The following is a 20,620-nucleotide window of genomic DNA, read 5'->3' on the forward strand; positions in this document are numbered from 1 at the left end:
GGGCCTGCCGGAGCTGTCCCCATCTGATGGAGGAGGAAGCCTGGGGGCCTCCAGGGAGGGGGCTTGTGCATCTCTCTTGGTGTGAAAGCAAGACCCAGAGCCTCCGATCAGATGCCCAAGCCATTCTTCCTTCACAGGAGCCGCCTTTGTCTCGCCACAGACAAAACCAGCCGGGGGCACTGTGGCCCTGGGGACATGGGACAGAGGCGAATCTGTGCTTACCCTGTCCCCAGGGAGCTGGTGGCTGTGACCTGCTCTCTTGTTTCCCTGAAACCTTCTCTGGATGCCTCTGGGAAGTTTCCCGTTCTTCTCCCACTTCTCAGGGGTGGTGGGGAGCAGCGGGGACGGGGGGGGGCGCGGAGCAGCCCCCTTTCTGTGAATGTGGGCTCCATCCTACCTGGCTCTAGACTCTGGAATCTCCTCCCTGGCCTGGACTCAGAATCCGGGTCTCTGGGCTGTGTGAACAAGAGTGGGGTTTGGAGAAGAAATTCCTTCTCCTTCCAGCCGTGGCCAGGCCCACATCCAGCCCTGCTTAGCAGTCTGGACTCTAGCTGAGGAGGCAGAGGGAGGAAGGGCCGGGGTCCCAGGGGTGACAGGGAGACAGGCCTGGGGGTCTGTGGGAGCCTGGACCGGGCAGGGGAGACAAAGCGTCCCCAGAGGATTGGTTAACCCTCCGAGGATGGCGGCCAGCTTTTCACAAGCTCCACTGGGGAGGCCGAGGTGAGGAGCTGGGGGTCTGTTGTCAGGTACCCACATGGGGGCTGCAGAGAGGTTGGGGTCTGACATGAGGCTCCTGTGACAGAGCAGACCCTGCCCAGACTCATCCCTATCCGTGGTCCCCCATGTGTGAACATCTGCGTCTGATCCATTCTGTGAAATCCTGCATCTCTGACCCTGACGCCTGGGGGCCTGGAAGGAGAGATGGGGGATGGGATGCATGCAAGAACCTACCAGATGCACTTTCTGGTGCTTTGAGTGCTTTGAGGAGAAAGAAACTGAAATTGAAAGACGAACTTCTGAGATTGGACCCCCCTCCCCACCTTCACAAAAGTTGAAAGAGGAAGCATGGGGATCCTTGCCAAAGCCTTCCAGGAGGTTCTGGGGACCTGCAGCTGCTCTCTTCAGGGTTCTGATCTCCCTTGGTGATGAAAACAGAACAGAGGACGTGTGACTTCCCATGAGGCACCAAACTCCCGAGGACACGTTTCTGCGTCCTGCCTTGGGGGCAGGATTTCGTTCAGGAGCCGGAACGCTGGGCGCGAAGCTCTGTGGAGCTGTGGTGGGACCAAGGGCTGGGAGGAGGGAGCTGGGGAGAAGCCCAGGCAGTGCTGGGCCTGGCTTCCTGTCTCTGTCAGCTACGGGCTCTTCCCTTCCTCTCTGGAGGGTCACTGGCTTAAGGACACCTCCTGCTGGCCGGTAGATGAAATGAAGGCCCCTCGGCCCTTCTGAGCCCTTTTATCGGGATCTCCTTGTAGGGAAGGGCTGAACCTAGAAATCACTTCCTTCTCTTTCCTCCCATCTGCTCTTCCTTCCTTCTGTTTGATGAGTGCCTTTCATGTTCTTGGTGCTGAGAAGTCTTAAGAATCCTCTTAGAGAAAATCACCTTGTCCTTCTCTCTTACTCTAGGCAGGTCCACACTTCAGCCCACCGGAGGAACTTCCTTCTGTTTGAAAAATTCAACCAGTGATTCCTTTTGAGTAAACTTCCACGTGCTGTGGATTAAGCCCAGTTTCCTCACGTCTCACAACGCAGCCATTTCCTCTGGCGCCAGGGTGGGGAGGCGGTGACGCTTGCAGGCCCCCCAAAGAGGAGGAAGGGCCCCTCTGCAGGCCTGGCACGGACCTCAGCAGTGCCAGGCGTTTCACTGGAGGCCACGGGCGAGAGCAAAGGCAGGGCCTGCTAGGGAGGGGCTCGCGTATTACCTCTCCGCCTACTTCTGGGAGGCCCCCTCCCGCTTTCATCCCGGGCCTAAGTGGTGGTGTGTACCGGAAGACAGCGAGGGACCCTTTTTTTGGGCGCTGTTGAGGGCTGAGGACCCCAGTGTCTGTCTTTCCTCGTCTCTCTAGCCACGCACCAGCAGGGCCCCCTTCCCCCCTCCCTCACTGTGTTCCTGCCAACCTCCCCCAAAGCGCTGCACCTCACTGCCTTGTCTCATGGTGGGGAGATGAACTGGGGAGGGGGGAGGGCCTGAGAAGTCCCATCGGGTGGGGGGAGCTTGGAGGCAGGAGTAAGCTTGCTGAGAAACTCTGCATGTCGGGAAGGAGACCTTGCCTGGAGCCCCTGCAGTGCTGGCTCTGTGTCCCCAACCTTCCCTGAGGAAGAAGGACAGCATTGTCTCCCTGAGGACAGAGAGACAGCATTGCCAGGAAAAACAGCCCCGGTACAGTGCCCAGGGAAGCCCAGGCCCGGGAGTGCAGGCAGCGGTGGGAGGCGGCGCGCGGGGGGTTGGGAGCGCCCTGGCTGGGCTCCAGTGGTCTGTTGCTGTGGAGGAGGCCCTGGCAGGGTCCTGCTCGCAGCAGCCGCAGCTCTCCCGCCCTTTTTCTTTCTGGGCTTGGCTGGCTGGCTCCCCTCCCAGTTTCTCTGCAGGGACAGAACCAGGGGCAGAGCTCACAGCCGCCTCTTTCCACCTCCCCGAAGTCTGTCTGTGGGTCTCCCTCCGCCTTTGTCTCTCTGCGTCTTCTCTCCCTCTCTCCAGAGTCCAGCGCCTCCTCTCACCTGTCTCTTCGTCCCCCTCCCTGGTTCCAGGGTCACAGTATGGTGACCCCCAAACAATTTTCCTGAGAGGCCCCCGACCCCTGTTCACATCCTCTGAGCACAGCAGAGGCAGAGAAGGGTCCCTGTTCTCCAGTGGCGGCCATGGGGCAGGACGTGATGGGATGTGGCACACCCTGAACCCGGAGCGGGAGGTTCAGCCATAGCTGTGGGGGGCGCAGCCAGCTCTCGTCAATCTGAGTTGGTTCAGCCTCTTAGGCAGGGGCCCTTCCAGCTTATGGGGGCGTTTGGATGCTCAGAGTTCCCTCCTGTAGTTGGCTGGAGAGAGAGCCAGGCAGAGGAGTCGAGGTGTGGCCAGGGTCAGAGGTTGGCGAGTTGGGACAGCCCGTCCAGGTTGTGTTCTGTGTCCTGACGTGCATGCCAGGCCCACGGATGTTTCAGCTTCAGTCATGGAAGCCGGAGGTCTCCGTTTAAGTTAATCACATTATGCTCTGGGGAGCAATGTGGAAATTAGAGTGAGGTCTGGAGGGAATCGGCACACACAGACGCACACACACGCACACTCACACACTCACTGCAGCTTGGAGCACAATGCTGCCGCCACCGCTGCTGCGCCTTCCCCGCAGGTGGTCGCCTGGCGCCTGGCACCGCCTCTGCTCTGCCGCTCAGCCTCTCCTGCGAACCTTTCCCCGAGCCTCCTCCGAAGTTGCCGGGGTGCCTGCGCCCGCCCCCACAGCCCGTGTCACAACGAGGGGAGGAGAGAGGCAGCAGCTGGAGGAAGTCCCCGAGGGTGGAAGCGCCCTGTAGCGCCCGCGTCTCCCGCCGGGGCTTCCGGGGGAGATGGAGCCACGTCGGGGCCGCGCCTCGGGGGCCCCGTCGAGCTCCTCCCGCTAGAGGGGCCGGGATACTCGGACTGCTCCTGCGGGGCTGAGCATCCGGGAGACCACGGGGCGGGTCTCTCGCCTTCCGCCTCACCACCTCCCCGGAGCAGCCGGTCCTGTTTCCGACCCTTGCGCCCGGGGCGCGCACGTCGGGGTTAAACATGACTCAGATGAGCTGGTGCTTCTCCTGCGTGATTCGATGGAGCAAGTACCTCTTCTCCTGCTTCCTGCCCCTGCGCTTCTGCCTCCGCAGACAGGTAAACTCACCTGGCATCTGCCCCACCCCTCCCCGACAGGCACTCTCCTCCCTCGGCCACCTAGGCGTCAGGTCTATCACCCTCTCGCTGCCCTCAGGGACACCCATCTTGACCGCTGTCAGCGTGGCTTTCATGAGAGTTTAGGGACTCCTGGGGGAGCCCCCACTCATGCATGGATCCACAAGGGGGAGTGGCTGCCTCACAGCCAGGGCACAGCATCTTGGAAGTCTGAAGGATAACACTGGAGTCTGTGCGAGGGCGCTGGAGAGCTGGGCACAGAAGAACATTTCTGGGGGCTTTAAGCGTCCCTCTCAAGTTTCTGTGGGAAGGGAGGGCAAGTTCCTGGAAATGTCTCTTTTTTCCCCCGGATGGGTTCAGAGGATTCAGAGTTAAGGCTGAGATGTAACAGAGTGAGATGGAAATGAAGCTGGTGGACATCCGGAGGGATTTCCTATCTATTCAGGGGGATGGGGGGACCAGGGAACCGGACATGGAAAGGACGGGGGCTGGGGTAGTAGCTGGCTTAATGAGGGAGGAGGGGTCTGGTGGGATCCCCAGTGCTGTGGATGGGCGTGTCATGGTTGAGCATCTTTCTCCCAGAGAAGATCCTTGACAGTGCCTTCAGGGTGTGCGTGCTTGTGTGTGTGGAGGGGGGAGGTTAGGGAGGGAGAGGAGGTGGGTCATAGCTGGCCAGCAGAGTAGGGAACTGGTAAAACTGCAGGTAACCTTAATCCTCCCCTGGAAGCACAGAGAGAATTCCAAGAGCATGACCTCGAGCCCCCAGAAGACTCCAGTGAGGGGAAGGATTTCAGGGACTGGGGGTCTGGCTTTCTGATCCATTCTCCATTCCGCAGGGAAGCCAGAAGGGCCCCTGTCACATGGGGGAAGGGGGCTCGGTGGCACCCAGGCTGAGAGCCAGCTGTAGAGCTTGTTTGCCTGGCTTTGAATTCTGGCTCTACCGTGTGCTCGCTGTGGACCTTGGGCAGGTCGCTTACTCTGCCGGTGCCTGTTTTCAAGCATGTATAATGGGGATTATAAAGATACCTACATCACTGGGTTATTGTGAGGATAAATGCAGTAGGACATTTGAAGTGGTTGCCAAGTGCTTTCTCTGTATTAGGTACTCAGTAAAAATTAGGAACCTTTTCTTTATTCTTGTTGTGACTTTCCATGGGGCTCTCCCTCCTTGTAGACCTTCAGGCAGGCCAGAGATGGGGTACGTGGGAATGGAGGGATTTCTCCCAGTATCCATTCTTCCATCACATGGATAGGAAGGATTTTTCCACTCCATAAGAAGCTTGACTGTTCAGCGCCTCCTCCCAGGTGCTGCCTCTGGGACTCAGTTTCCCTCACTGCCACTCCGCAGTGGCAGTCACCCAAGGTGTGCTTTGAAATCTTCTAGCAAAATGCATTGTCTCCAGTGATTGGCTGAGAGACAGGTGCTGCGGCTGTGCACCAGAGGGCCAGAGGCCCATCGACGTTCTTGTGGGCTCTGAGTTCAGACGCTGCGGAGTCCGGGTTTTCAGATTTGGGAAAAGGCAGCCTGCAGCAGGAATGGCCAGCCGAGACCAGGTCAGTCGGACCCCAGTCCACTTGGCGATTCCCGCTCCTCATTTGCAGAGGTTGAGGATGACATAACTCCTCCTGGGCTAGGATTTGAGCTGGCGGTTGGGTGATCAGCTGCAGCTGCCTCCCTCCAGCCTTTGAGGGCCTGAGTCAGGCAGGAAATTAGAGCTGGGGAAGGTATCAAGATCACCAAGTCGAGCTCTGGGAAGGATTTTATTAAACATTGTTGCGATTGGGCCCAGACACTGTCCCCAACCAGGGTGCTGATGGAGGGGAGGTAGGAGAAGGGGATGTGAGTGATGTTCCCTCCTGGGTCAGCTGGAAACTGAGCCCATACAGGGCCTGGTTGGAAGCTCACTTTCTGTCTTGGGGAGCATTCCGATTTCTGAAGTGCAAGGGGGAGACCTCCATCGTATACCGGAGGGGTAGTGGGCATAGGGGCAAGGGTCTGGACCCTCCCTGGCCCATAGGGTTCCTTGGTGGGCATTAGGATGAACGTGCCTTGGGCCAGGCTTGGTGAGTAGAGCATGGATGAGTCTTCAGCCCCCACTCACCCCTTGGCTACACCCTTGTTCAATGACCATCCTGCCCAGTGGTACATGGAGGCTCTGCTAGGGCTCCAGGCCCCCCAGAACTCAAAGGCTGAGTGTGTCTGGGGGTGGGAGCAGGGAGAGGCAGCATGGCTTATCTGAACAGAAGCCCTGTGGCCAGACCCTGTCCTCACCCAGATCTCAGGCCCCAGGGCTTGCTAGGGCTGTGGTTTTTCTCTTCTGGTTGGCTCTTCTAGAGCCACTAGGGAGCCGGTTGGTCTCATTCTGACCCAGGTGGCAGTGCTGTCCTCGGCTTCCCTCTATGTGTCTCCCTTCCCCCTGCCCCCTCTCCCCTGCCCCAAGCCAGACCTGGGCCTGAGCAGTTGACGTTCTTCTCGGAGCTGCAGCCCTTGAATGAGGAGTGGGGAGGACAGCTAACATCACCTCAACACAGGACCATAAGCCCTAGTCTCTGGGTGGTGGTATTGCTAGAGGAGCAGCAGGAAAATGTTCGATCCCCACGGGATGTGGAATCAGACACCCCAGATTCCGCTCTCACGCATCCTACCTGTGTGATGCCGAGCAAGGTGCCGAACCTCTTTGCGCCTCAGTTTCCACATCTGTAAAATGAGAGCTGGCAGGAGGCTTAAGTACGATACCACAATTAAGTGTCTGGTTAGTTAGTATTGATCTTTCCGCGCGCAGGGGACAGAGGGACAGAGCCCGAAGGAGCCATGCCGTTGCCGAGGGCTTTGTTGTCAGATCCTGTGCTGCTGGGATCTGCATTTGGACGTTGATGGGGAATCCCAGCACCAGCTCTGCACCTGCCTACTTGGTAGGAGGTCCCTGCGGCTGGCTGCGATGAAGGCTGTGGTGTGTGCAGCCCCCGTGTGAAGGCAGCGGGCTGCAAGGTTGGCAGGAGAAAGGTGAGAGCATGACTCTGGTCCTACAGTGACTGGACAGCTGGGTGCTTGCGAACGATCTGGGGCCCGGGAGCCACAGCTCTGTGACCTCAGGCTGGTCCCACCCCGTCCCTCCACTGCAGTGTTGCCATCTCTTAGATGAGGGCGCTGATTAGGTGAGAGGTGCCCCAAAGCCCCAACCCTCCTGGCAGACTTGTTTAATTGAATCCGGCAGAATGATTTTAAAAAAAGAAAAAGCCGACGTTTAAAATTTTGCATTTTTCATATTTTATATAAAAGATTTTATAAGATAATATAGATTTGGGGCTTCTCTTGACAGGTCAAAATATTTGACAGTGTGGGCTTATGTTGCTGACACTGCAGCAGCTGTCCCCGAGGAGTGGGATCCCCTTTAGCTGGGCCTGCCCTCTCCAGGTCCCCAGAGACTCCTTGCCCTCTACCTTCATTTAACTTCTGTCAGGCCCCTGAAGGATCTGACTGTGACCCCTGGAAGGGCTCCAGGTCTTTCCAGCTCTGATGTTCTGTGACCTTCAGATTCTGTGACCAGTGGTGACAGAGGAAAGACTTGCTGCCATGTCAGGAGATGGGCTGACGGCAGGAAGAACTTTGTGATGGACAAGTGTGGAAGGATAGGAAGAATGGATTGGAGGGGGCGGGGGCCGGAAATCTGTGGCCTCACAGGAGGTGGAGCTGGAAGGGACCTTCGAGACCATCAGCTTGGTCATTTCGCAGGTGTGGAAACTGAGGCTGAAAGAGGGGAGTGCCAAGCTCAGGCTTACGAGGCCTGTTAGCTGTGTTCCTGCCCTCACTCACTTGTCCCTCAGCTCGGCCCACCTCCGGGCTCAGCGCCAGCCCCAGAGCCTGCGGTCCTGGCTGTTTCTTCAAGTGACTGCTGAGCCAGGGACTGGAGGGCAGTGGGCCGTGAGCAGGAAGGCTCTGCGTGCAGAGGGGAGAGTGGAGTTAAATGCCAGCTGCTGCAGAAATGGCCAGGGCAGTGGGTGGCGTGGCTCAGGGTGGGGGGCCGCTGCTGAGGCAGGTACCCGGTGTCTGCGACCCTGGTCCAGGCATGGGGATCCCAGGATGGGTGATACCGCTTCAGCCTCTGGAGAGTCTGCGTCCTGAGAGAGCTCAGAGGCCAGGGAGTGGCAGGAAGAGAATGGTGTTGAAGAGAGGTGGGTATTACAGGCAATTGCAGAGGTGCGCAGGCGAGGTATGCCCAATGCCCTTGCAACGCCCTTTCTGGCCCACTCTGGCCCCAGAGGAAGGTTTGGGAAGGGGTAGTAGATGGTAAAAGTAGGAAAATATGTTAGGACCCATTGATTGGTAGAGTGATTCATTGCTTCTTCAACCATGTCTGGCACCTGCTGTATGCCAGGCTCTGGGGATACAAAACACAGGACATGTCCTTGCCCAAGAAACTCTCCCTGTCTGTGTGTTGCGGTGGGAGGGGACACAAGCTGTGAAGGATGAATAATGGGTAACAAGTCTGAAATAGGGTCATTACATAGAGTTGGAGACACTTCAGGTGGCAGAGTTGAACATTCAACAGGGAAGATGGTGGTTGGGTAGCAGGAAGGACTTCCTGACAGTGAGAGGTTAAGATACAGGAGAGACACCCATGGTCTTGGAAAAGGGGAATTCTGGGCGCAGGGTTCCTCTGAGGAGACCCCCAGCACTAGGGTTCTCCACTCCTGTTTTCAGTCCCGGCTGAAGGGACTAGGGAGGGAGCTGGCCTGGGGGCTGCAGGGCCCCCTTGGGTTGCATGGGAAGCCAGACAAGTTGGTGTCCGCTGTGACTTGGTCTTTGGTCTTGTTGTCTAGCATTTCTGGGAAGCAGCAAGGTGATTTCTCAGAACTCCCAAGATAGCTGCCAGCAGGCACATCTTCTAGTGACGCTGGCGGCAAAGGGTGGGAGCGGGTGGAGGAGATGGGGGGGAGTGGGCCCCGGGACGGCAGGGCTGAGCTGGCTGAGCCCTTGAAGTTGCTGGGAGGCTGGCAGGGCTGGTGATGGTGGCTAGGGGTGGCCTCAGGGGCTCCCAGAGAGGCCCCCTGAAAACCACACTTCCTTGACTGCCCTGGGCTTCAACCAGTGGAGAGAGGGAAGGTTGGCAGGAGCGTCCATCTGTGGACATGCCCAGCGGTGGCAGCAGGGCCAGCTACATGTGGGACACTGGTCCATTTCAGTGTTGGCTAAACTGTCAGTTGAGCCCTGGCAAGCTTGAGAGGGGATATCCAGAGGCATTGTGGTTCTGGAAAGGGATGCAGGGTAGGGGCAGAATCTTTCATTGCCCCACAGCTCTGCAGAAGGACCTAGAGTGATGTGTGAAGGGCCCTGATTCCTCACCTTGTCGTTTTCATCAGAACAAAGACTCTTATCTCAAGTGACTGCTCCAGGAGGGACCAGAATTAGACAGCTTGCTTTAGTGTCCTCCCCTGACTTCCCACCAAGTAATAGAGTCCCTTGTGCAGTGCACAACCTGTACATCCGCATGTGGCAGCCTTTTCCCAGACAAAGTGTGAATGTTTCCCTCTCATTCTGGGGTTTCCTAGGTAGATGTCCTGACTGGACTATGGGCTGGGAGCCAGTACACCTGTCTGGGCAGGTCCTCTTGAGGGGAGAGGCTGGTTGTAGAGACTGTACCCTGGGGTGGCACCATGTGTGGGGCTGACAGAGTGGTGAGGGCAGGCTCTTGGGTGCGTGGGGGAGAGAGGCAGGGGATATATAACCCTTTTTCCATGTGGCCCAGGGCATCTACCCCATGCTGGTGTGTGTGCATAGAGCTCAAGCAAGAGGACTTTCTTGCCAAGTTACTCAATCCAAGAAAATGGTCTCAGAGTGCCTCCTCTGGGTGGGGCCCTGTCCTCGGCACTCGTGTGTTTCTGTGAGCTGGACTGTGTGTCCTGGTGTGTGTGTCTACGGGTGTGTGTGTGTGTGTGGGGTGTGGGTGGGGCTGAGCCCTCTTTCCCTCCCCGGAAGGCTCCAAAAAATAGAAAATAGAGCGGGGTGATTCACCAGCCCCACCCACTCTTACTTGGTCCAGCTGCGGCCACAGCTCAAAGAGGAAAGTTTCTGGGGGGAAGGTAGAGGGGGGAGTTGAGACAATGAGGGCCGGGGGCCGATTTTGCTGGCTTCCCCTGCGGTGCGCCCTGGGAATACATTTGGATGCCCCTCTTCTTCCCCCCACCCCAGACCCCAAACTTCTGGCCCTGGGCTAAGGTGAGGGGGAGGGAAGGGAAGGGCTGGCGGGGGCGGGTGGGGGGACAGTGTAGGGGGAGAAGTAGGCACGTGGAATGGTGGGAGGTGAAAACTGGGCCCAGGGAGGGGGAGCAGGGGCGGTGGAGGAGGAAGTGGGGAAATGCAAACCAAATGTTGGCCCGGGGCACAGTCAAGAAAAACAGACTCTCGCGGGAGCCTAGAGCGGGGCTCCTTTTAGGAAGGGCAGGAAGGGCTGGGACAGATGTTTGGAGAAAAGAAAGAAAGAAGGGGAAAAAAAAGTAAGAAAAAAGTTGGAATGAAATCCACAGCCCTGGGGGCAGGGCCGTTCTCCAGCGGTCTCAGGCCAGGCTTCTCTTGAGTAAAGCATGGAGTGGGCTCTGAGCTTGCCGAATGGGCACCAGGGTGCCCTGGGCACTGACCTAGCTAAGTGAGTGCCAGTGACTTTGTGTTCCGAGGGCAGGAGGGCATGCGTGTGTCCTTGGAGATGGGATGGGACTGAGGAACCCCAGCTCAAGCGGACTGTGCTGTCCCATGTCTGTCCGTCCCTCCATCAGTGGTCTGGGGGTGGAGGTCTGCAGTGAGCAGAGCAGACTCCAGGCCTGGCAGCGTCAGATCCAACCAGAAGGCAGGAGCAGCTTGGTGGCTTACAGGGGTTGTGCGTCTGGGGTTGTGTGTCTGGGGTGGGGGGGTGGCTTCTGGGGGGAGGGGAGGCCTCCAGTAGCTGTCCCTTTGCTCTGCTTCCTTCCCACCCCCCGCGAAGCAGGGCTTCTGACCCCCAAAGCCACCAGTGGAGCTGGGAGGAGGGAGGAGACAGGAGGCTGGGACTAGGGGGTGGAGTGGGGGGAGGAGGAGAGGGAGGGAGGGTGAATTGGAGGCAGGCAGGGCGAGTGCTGCAGATGCTGGCGCTGCCGCGGACTCAGAGCTCCCTTCTGCCTGCTCCGAGGGGACTGCGAGCTCAAGGGGACCCTTTGCAGTCCCCGGGCGTGGCCCCAGGGACGGGGACCCTCGAAGATGACGTGGATCTGTCTGTCCTGCATGCTCTGGGTAGGTGTGGCAGCGTTAGCTAGGAGGTCGAACCGCCGCCCCCCCCCTTCGACCTTAGCCTTACCCTGAGAGCCTGGGGTTGGGGGAGTGTTGGTGGTGAAGGAGGGGGCCTTTCTGCCTCTGAGAGACAGAAGGAAAGACTGACTCGAGTAGACCCTCAGCCTGAGTCCGTCCCCATCAACGGGGCCCAGGCCCCAGTTCTGCCGGTCAGTACGTCCCCCCTCCCCAGTGTCCTCTCCCCCAGCTGAGTCCGGGAGCTGTAAGTAGAAGGAAGCCATCATAAGGTTTGTCTCTTTTTGGAGCCACTCCTGCCTCCATTCCCACCCCATACCGGGGTGAAAATTCTTCACCCCTCAGGTTACTCAGCCTAAGAGTCTGGGGGGGCAGTGGGAGGGGCCTGAGGAACAGGGGGCATTGACCTAGGAGATGAAAGCTGGAAAAGCCAGGCTGGGGAAAAGTTCTGCTCGGGTTCCATCACTTTTACCCCAATTTCAGCTTCTACCCGCTGCCATCCCCCCCTCACAGCCCTCCCATCCCTACCAAGACCTCCCCCGACCCCCTCCAGTCCCAGAGGAGGAAGCCACAGCCTCCTCTTTCCCCTTTCTTGGCCCCAGATTCAGGAAGGTGTGTGTCAGCGCAGGGTGCTTGAAGGGTGGGCAGGCAGGGTCTGGGGGCCACATGGTGAGGGTTAAAAGTCTTGAGGCCAGTCAGGGGCAGAGGCTCCTGGGAGAGAGGGGGCTGGGAGAGGGCTGACTGCTGCAGGAGGGGAGGGGGCAGGGATGGGAGACCCCTTCCTCAGAGGGGCTCCGCTCTCTGGGCTGGGTGAAGGCATGCACAGGGGTCAGGAGGGCAAGGAAGTCATCCCTGGCTGAGGTTAATGTTGGTCTCAAAGAGAGTGATGGCTGGTTTGGGGGAGGGAGCTTCAGGCCCAGGATCCAGATGTGGCCTTTCCTGCCCCTTTCCCTGTTCCGGCCAGTCCTCGGGAGGGCCCTCCTCGGCCCAGGCGAGCCCAGGCTGAGGACAGTGGTGGGAGATCAGACTTGGGCAGTCAGGTGTGCTCTGTGCAGAGAGGGGAAGTAGGGAGGGGGCTGGAATGAGGGGGTTTGGGTGGCGTGTGGGGCTTGGGTGTGGGCGTGGGTCTGAGTAAGAGACTGAAGGTGTCTGGAGCGTCCTGCACATCAGGGGTTCGCTGGGCTGCTGTCGACATCTGTATAGTGGGAGCCTTGGCCAAGGTCATTTCTCCAGCCCCTTTCAGCTGCCTGGGACAGACTCTGGAAGGCCTGAGAACGGTGCTGAGGAGAGAGGCTGGCAGGGAGGGAGGCCTGCGGTGGGAAGGATGGCAGTTAGACTTCCAGGGGTGATGCGGGTGTGGATGGAGACAGGGCCACGTCAGCGGAGAGGCTCTGGGGGAAGCGCTGCACGGCTCTGAGCCTCAGTTTCCCTGTGGGTAAGACGATGGCGGGGAGGTGCAGAGAGGTGAGCATGAGCGCCTCGTCCGTGTCACTTCTCTCCCTGAGAGCTGGGGACCAGGGGCTGGTGTGGATGCAGCCACTTTTCTAAGGCCCTCCCCTCACCCCTTTTCCTGTCCTCTCTCCTGGTGCCTCCCCGCCCCTGTCCCTCCCCAGCTCTGTGAGACAGCCCAGCAGGCAGGCTTCTGTGGGAGTGGAAAGAGGCCGGTGGGAGTGGGCTGGGGAGAAGGGTGTTTTCTCTCCATCCTGCCCGGCCTGGATGCCCATTGCCAGGGTGGGCCCGAGTCTGGAGGGTGTGGACTGGCCCGAAGGCACAGCCCTGGCCCCATCAAGCTCCTTGTCCCCCTCCTCCAGTTGTCCCAGCAACCTTCCTCCTTTCCGGGTGGGCCTCTATGGGGCTGGGGTGTAAGTTTGTAGCAGGAAGGGGAGGGGTAGCTGGTGCCAGTTCCGGAGAGGGGGCATGGAGGTCCTGGAGACCTTGACAAGGGAGCTGCTTCCGCCTTGAGAGGCTCCTGCTGGTGGGAAGTGCGTGGACTTTGACACCAGGCAGGGCTAGGCTCAGATCCTAGTTCTGTCATTTACCAGATGGGCAGCCTTGGGTACGGCAGTTCCCTTCTTGAGCCTCAGTTTCCTGATTCCGTAAAGTGAGGAGAATAATACACACCTTGTCTGGCTGGGCTGAGGACAGAGACAAAGTATGTCAAGAGACCAGGTACCCAGGCACTCGGTAGGTGCTCAGTAAATGCTGGTCCCTCCCCCACTCCACAACCTCCTTCTTGGCTCACGGGATCCCCTGTATTGCAGATCTGATGTGTGGGAGGATCTCCCCAGGAATAGCTGCAGACACTTCATCCAAGAAGTAATCTATCTCTAATGCGTAGTTTTAACAAGCTCTAGGAATAAAAATCACTTTATTAGCTGAGGAGCCGAGCTATATATTATGCATAACTTGATTTTCTCATCAAATGCTCCCATTCGCTATTACATATTCAAGCACGGTTTATTTAGAAAATAATGACATGCCTATTAATTGAGGCTTTTTCGTGTTACACCGATGGAGTTAGAGCTGCAGGCCCTTCCTTCTGGAGGGGCTCATTCTGTTTTCAGGAACTGGGCAGGGGCTTATTAGATGGGGCTGAAGGAGCCACAGGCATGCCTGGGGGCCAGGTACAGCCCTGGCCCTGCCCTGAGCAAGCCACGTGGCCTCGGGCTCGTCGCTTGACTTTTCTGGACCTCATTGAAGCTGACCTCTGAGGCCAGCTGCAGACAATGAAGCGTTCTCTTTTCTGGAGCTGGTGTCCTTCCCAGCGCTAAGCACACATTTTTGTCAGAGGGTCCGCGTGAGCCCCCGGTTTCCTGGTGTGCAGTTCTTGCCCTGTGTACCCCACTCTGACCCCTCCATCCTGAACTCACTCTCTTTGGAGTTTTGTTAGCCTGTAAGGGCTGTGCCCACGGGGGGCCTCCTGGCCACGCGTTTGGGAGCTAGGCTGGGCTGCGTGACACTGACAGGGTCCGAAAGAAAACACCCCCTTTGCAAAATTTTTCAAAATGGCGTTTGAGGCACAAAGTCAGGGAGCAATACCATACTGTTTTCCTGCGATGCTCAGTGGCAGTGTGGCAGGCTGGCCGAGAGCACAGTGCCTGTGTTTCATCCTGGCCCTGTGACTCGGAAGCTCTGTGGCTTCCAATCTGTTTCTCGGTTGGTTTCTCCAGCTACCTATAGCATTGTTAAGTTTTAAAGGAGCCAATACATTTCGAATAGCATTTCTCCCCCAGTAAGAGCTCAAGAAACGTTAGCTCTCTTTATATGATGGCACATTTCAAGGCCACACAGCAAGTTAGAGTCAGAACTAGGACCTGGCCCTTCTGCGTCCCCATCCAGGGCTTTCCATTCTGGGAATACTTCGGGGAAGGGCAGGAGGGGGTGTAAGGATGATGTGAAGGCCCAGAACGTGCAGGTCTTCTCCTGCAGGCAGCGTGCACAGGGTCAGAGCGCGGATGCTGGGTGTGTGGTCTGGGCAGCCGCGTAGCCTCTCTGTGCCTTACCTGTGTCCATTTCCTTGACTTATGCAATTTCATTTGAACCTCACTGTAATTCTGTGAGGTGGGAAGGGAAGGGATGGCTAATTCCAGTTTCTAGCCAAGGCGAGGGGGACCCACAGAGGGGAAGTGGCCCGTCCAAGGGGCCACATGGCCACTGGGTTCAGTGCTCCTGAAAAGAGGAAGAGTATGGGCTGGGGGCTTTGCAGCTCTGGGTCGAGGAGTTGGTGGCCAGCAGCCTAAGGATAGGAAACGGTGTTAGGGAAGCACTGTGACAAAGAAACCATCCAGTCATTCTGCCAGGTCAACACCCACCCACCCATGTTCCTGTCCATCTGTCTCACCAGTGGTTATAGAGTGCCGACTTTCTTCAAGAAGCTTGCAGATATTGGGCAAATGATTACAATAAGATGGGTGTTACCAAGAGGGAAACTGTGGGGACATGTAAGGGGGGACCTAGCCTAGATTGGGGGAGAAGGGACATATCAGGAAAGACCTCTTGGGAGGTGAACTTTAAACTAGATCCAAAGATGAAGGTGTGACCTCAGAAATCCAAGTGCGGGAAGTAAGAATAATTGACAAAGGATAAGGAGGGGTAAACCAGCCAGTAGATGGCCTTTGGACAGAGGGGTCCTGACGACGCAACTGCCGGGGCTCCTCCGCATCTCACAGACGGCAGCTGTGGACACACCCTTGGAAGTGGTGGCAGTGCCACGGTGAGGGACCCCGTCTCAGACAGACCTGGATTTGAGTCTTCGTTCCATCCTGCCCTCCTTGTGTGTCGCGGAGCACATTCCTCAGCCTCATCATAGGATGTGGTTGTGAGGATCCAGTGAGGGAATCTGTACCAGCCCCTCGCCATGATGCCACCCCTTCAGGCTATCCACATCCCTGTGCCCTCCCACTCCAGGAGATGATTTCATGTTAGAGCACGAAAAAGGGACCTGGGACCTGATGCCCAAAAACGTTGGGACGTGGTTTATGAAGGAGCCCAGGCGAGAGGGAGAGAGAGAAGCAGGCTGATGGCGAGAGACGGTCCAGCTCAGGAAGCCGAGTCATGGGCCGAGGGCCACCAGGTAGAATCCCGGACCCCCCAAGCCTCCGCGTGCTCCTCTGTCACATGGGGAGCTCAGTTAAAGCCACTCTCTGCATCCTTCCTCCCATGGAGATCCAGGGCTACTCGGTGTCAGAGAGCTTTCTCCTCAGCCAGGTGATGCCAGCACCTCAACCCGTGTTCTGTCCCCTGAGGGCAGGACAGTGGGCGTGGGTGTAATTACACTGGAGTGAACCAAGGTCAGACTCCTTCTGACTTGTTTTGGGCTCGCACTTTTCTGGACACAGGGGACATGGAGCAGAAGCACGTGCAGGTGTGGGCACCTGGCGGACTAGTCCAGCGCACACACAGGCGTGACAACATGAATCAGAGCCCGAGTCTGGGGAGCGCTTACTGTGTGTCAGGCGCTGTTCCAACGTGTTTTCAGGCATTGTCACAACCTATGGGCAGTTGCTATGATTAGCCCACTTAACGGATCAGTAAAGTGAGGCAGACAGGGGTTAAGCGACTTGCCCGGGGTTACCTAGCTAACAAGTGGGGCAGCAGGGACCAGTCAGATCGCACAGAGCGTTGAGACGGGGCATCAAGCACGTGCGACTGAGGAAAGGCAGTGGCGTTGGGCAGCCCTTCCCCTGCGTCGAATCATGAGGAAATGACCAGACAAATCCAGATACTGAGGGACATTCTGCAGAACCGCCTGGACTCTTCAAAAAAGTCAGTGTCATAAAAGGGAAATCATAAGGTGGAGTAATGTGTCCACAGGAAAGAAGAGGAAAGAAACCCAGCAACTAAATGTAATACAAGATCTTGCCTGGATCCTGAGTCCAAAATAAAAACAAACGCAGACCCAGCTGTAATGGGTGTTATTGTGGCAAAAGGGGAAATTAGAATATGTTACTGAAGATTAGATAATGCTATCGTATCGATGTCAGATTTCCCGAGGGCGGTGATTATGTTGGGCTGAGTTAGGGGACAGAGACAGAGCGTGGAAGCGGTGAATCAGGGCCAAGGGCATAGGCGTATTCATCTTTTCCGGAGCTTTTAAAGTTTTCATGGTGAAAAAAGAAGATGGGGTGGGGAGATTGATTTTGAAAGAGGTGGGGGGTGGGTGTCTGGGGTCATCTCCCTGCGGGGATGAGGTTTGAATGAGGCCTTCAAGGATGCCTAGAAGCTTGACAAGCTGAGAGGGAGGAAGGCATGCTGGGAAGAGAGAAGAGCAGAGCAGAGGCTCAGAGGTGGATGCAGGGTAGGGAGTTGGGGAGTGGGGCGAGGGGATTGAGATGGCTGGGTGGGTGGGGTATGGACCAAGGCTGCTTTCTTGCTGACTTGAGGGAGTGCAGGTCTTAACTTGGGTGCCTGGGAAGGCATGGAAGCATATTGGGGTGAGTGGGGGTGACCCCATAGAGCTGTGTTCCTTAGAGGCTGTGTGGGGAGGAAAGGTCCAGTGTCTTGGGGCAGGAGGCCGGAGACTGTTGCAATAGCTCCAGACAAAAGAGACGGGGCCTCCAATAGGCAAAGGCAGTGGAATGAAAAGCACAGGAGGCCGCAAGAGTATTTAGGGAGCAACATTTGCGGAGTCTGGCAACTGGTTGGATTGGAGGGTGGAGCCGGGAGGGGTTGAGAGTGACTCAGAGTTTTCCACCCGGGGCGACCAAGAACATGGTGAGGCCATTAGCTGGCTAGGGGATGGCGGGGCTGGTGGTGGTAAGGAACTTCCGTGTGTACATGAAGGTGAGTTGGGGTTGCAAGGAGCTTGCGTTTGAGGGGCTGGGGCGGCGGGGGCTCCCAGACGCCAGCCTGCAGCTCCATTGGGGAGTCCCACGGTCTTCCCCATAGAAATGACCACTGATGCCAACCGGGTCCTGGCATCCCAATGCAAGGTGATGAGACATGGAGGGGTGGATGGCCGGGAGGCAGGGAGAGGACCGAATGACCCTCCAAGTCTGTCCTAGGCCTGCTTTTCAGTGACTCTCTTTCCCAAGGCTCACTAGCTCGTAGACTTCTGCCCTCTGGCCTCGTCATCCAGGTCTCCCAGTGTGGGGCGCAGGGAACCTAGTGGGGCTGGGCTGGGGAATTTTCTTTGGGAGGCGGCAGGAGCTCATGAGCTGGAGGACCCTAGGGTTATCAGTCCCCCCTCATCACCACCCCCACCCCACTGTGCTTTGCCCCAGGGGGCAGGGAGGAGCCAACAAACAGCCATTCCCACCCCAAGACCAAGGACTCCTGCCAAGGCTGCCCGAGCCAGACGCGCCACACCCCTCTGACAGGCAGCTTGGTGAACGGAGGGTGGGAGGGAGAGATTCCCCCAGAGGGCCGGGAAAGCCCTCCGAGGCTGGGTGGGCTTGTCGCAGGGCTAGGGCTCTGGGTTTGGAGGGTAGGGAAGAATGACTTCGGCTGGGACCCCTTCCCTCTTCTGGGTTCTGGCTCTCGAGGGAGGTAGGCTTTGGAAGGACTAGGCAGTTCCTGCCATGGCCAGGCCTCTTCTGTCCCGAGTTTCCCCCAGGTCTGTTAGGAGCGAATCCAGCAAGGGAGGGGCCGGGTGCACTCTGTGAGGCTGTCTGCCACTTGTCAGGGAAAATGATGGTCATTGTCATAACAAGCCATTACCCTTGAGCTGGGTGCCTTATGGGCCCGTTCTCATCCTCTGCGTGTACCTGCAGAGTAACCGTGGGCGAGGGCAGGGTAGGTACTAGACCTTCGTTTATCTTCCTCCTCTGGATTTTGACATATGATGGTTAGGAAGTTCTTTTCCCCCCTTGAGTCTAATCGTAAGTGCTGGCAGCTTCTGCCCACGGGGTTTTGTTTTGCCTGCAGTAACTTCACAGCAACTTCTTACAATGACAGCTCCTTCAGATATTTGAAGATGTTCCATCCTAGACTTTCTCCTCCATCATCCCGGCAAAGCTTCAGACCTCTGTGGATGACTTTTCACAAGATTACCAGACATCCCAGTGTATAACCAGGGATGCTATACATCCGGGGTCACTTTCCTGGGCATGGCCGAACTGGTCTCCTCACTTCCACCGGGGTTGCCCAGCCTCTCATGGAGGGGTGATGTCTCATTAGACATCCCTCTCTCTGTAGCCAGCAGCACGTCTAGTCCCCAGACCCCACAGTCCCTTCCTCTCAAACTGGCCCATTATTTCCCCTACACTGTGTACGCTCAGGCTGTCTTGTCGGAACCCCTTATTTTCATCTGGGGACTGTGAGGCCACCGGCCTAGAAAGCAGGTCTCTAGACTCCCATCTCAGTGCTCCCTCAGCCAGTCAGGACAGGGTAGGGGTGAGGGGTAGGAGTGTGCTGGGCCGTCACCCAGAGGCAGCTGAAGGAGGCCTTGAGCGAGGCCAGGGAGTGTGTTTTCTGAACCTGGTTCCTGTTCCCCAAGCCCGGGCGGGAGGAGAGTTTGTAAACTCAGACGTTATGGAGTTGGCCAGGCAGGGCAGGGAAGCCCAGGGCCCAGGGGGGAAGCCCGGTGTTTGCTTGTCAGCCTGGATGTCTCCTCTGTTTACTGGACAGCCTGGACCCTCTCTGGGGAGATTCCACTGCCATGACTATGCTTTAGGGAGGAGGCCTCTTTCCCTGGCCTTTGGAGAAAGGGCTGGATTTGGGGTGTAGGCAGAGAAAGCTGGGGGATAAGCTGGCACAGGGAGCTTTGCTGACTTAGTGGGTAGGAGAGGCAGGCTTCGGGGGGCAGACTAGGCCTGAGATGATGGGGCTTTAGGGCTTCCTGCCTGCCCACCCTCCCAGACAGGCCTTAAATTGAACCCCGAGTCCCCTCCCTGCTTCTCCTCCTATCCTAGGCCTTGGCCGCTGCAGTTGACGCGGGACTGGGTCCCCTCCCTGGAATGTCTGTGACAGAGATCATTTGGAAGGCTGCCAGCCAGGGGCAGAGATGGGAAAACAGGGGAGGAGAGACCTCAGAATAGGAGGGGATTCACCTGCCCCTCCTTGTGGGATGGGGGACACTGGGTCAAGTCCAGAGCTGGACCCTCAGCCTACCGCCCCCCGCCCCCCTCCCCTTCCCCAGCTGAAGCTGGAAGCGTGGCTCCCGGAATGAAGTGTCTGGAATATCAGAACCCAGGTCCTGCTGCCTTGCTCAGCCACCAGGGGGCATTGCTGGTCTCTTGTACCCACTCCTGACTCCACCACGCTCTCTGCTCTCTGGTCTCTGCTCTGGGCTTTATATCTGCTCCGTCCTGCCTCCTTACTGTCTTGACAAATAGTCTGTCTCCTTGAATTCTGAGACAATCTAAAACTTCAGAAAAGTGGCAAATACGGTGCAAAGAACTTTTTTTTTTCCTGAGCTATTTGAGAGTAAGTTGCTGACACGTTGCCCTACCACCCCTGAATACTTCCCTGTTTTCCTACAGGGACTTTCCCTACCTAACCCAACACAGCCATCCAAGCCAGGAAATTGACATTGATGCGTGACCTCCTCTTCCTCAGACACCACTGAAGTTTGGCCAGTTGTCCTCATGGCATCCTTTGGGGTGAAGAATCCAGTTCAGAATCAGCCGTGGCATTTGGTTGTCATGTCTCCTTCGTCTCCTTCTGTCTGGAAATCTCCTCAACCTTTCCTTGACTTTCGTGACCTTGTCACTTTGGAATATTATGAGCCACTTAATTTGTGGACTGTCCCTCCCCTGGGTTGGTCTGATGCTTCCTCATGACTGGATTCAGCTTGTGTCTCTTTGGCAGGAGTATCGCAGAGGTGACGTTCTGTTCTCATCCCCTCCGTGGCACACAGTCTCCACTCATCCTGTTACTGGTGACGTTAGCTTTGATCACTTGATTAAAGTGGAGTGTGCCAGGGAAAGTTACCTTTTTTCCCTTTGTAATTTATAAGCATGATGTGGGGAGGTGCTTTGAGACTCGTAACTCCTCATCAGACTTTGACTGTATTCACTTATTTCACATATCAGTATGGA

General features: G+C 57.2%; 1 protein-coding gene across 6 annotated transcripts in view; it reads left to right on the plus strand.

Moving 5' to 3' along the window:
- The first annotated feature begins 3,578 nt into the window (after positions 1–3,578).
- TNS1 (tensin 1) overlaps positions 3,579–20,620 on the plus strand; it is a 205,309-nt gene continuing 188,267 nt past the window's right edge. For 2 of the 6 annotated variants that reach the window (XM_070045901.1, XM_070045904.1), the window contains exon 1: positions 3,579–3,850. In XM_070045901.1, the coding sequence (XP_069902002.1) occupies positions 3,755–3,850 (96 nt within the window). In that variant the 5' untranslated portion in view covers positions 3,579–3,754. Of the gene's footprint in view, positions 3,851–10,999; positions 11,130–20,620 lie in introns of those variants that run through there. The other 4 variants (XM_070045902.1, XM_060301866.2, XM_030852177.3 and 1 more) reach the window with 3 other exon arrangements.

This window comes from Globicephala melas, chromosome 7, assembly GCF_963455315.2.
Source record: "Globicephala melas chromosome 7, mGloMel1.2, whole genome shotgun sequence".
Classification (NCBI taxonomy): Eukaryota; Metazoa; Chordata; class Mammalia; order Artiodactyla; family Delphinidae; genus Globicephala; species Globicephala melas.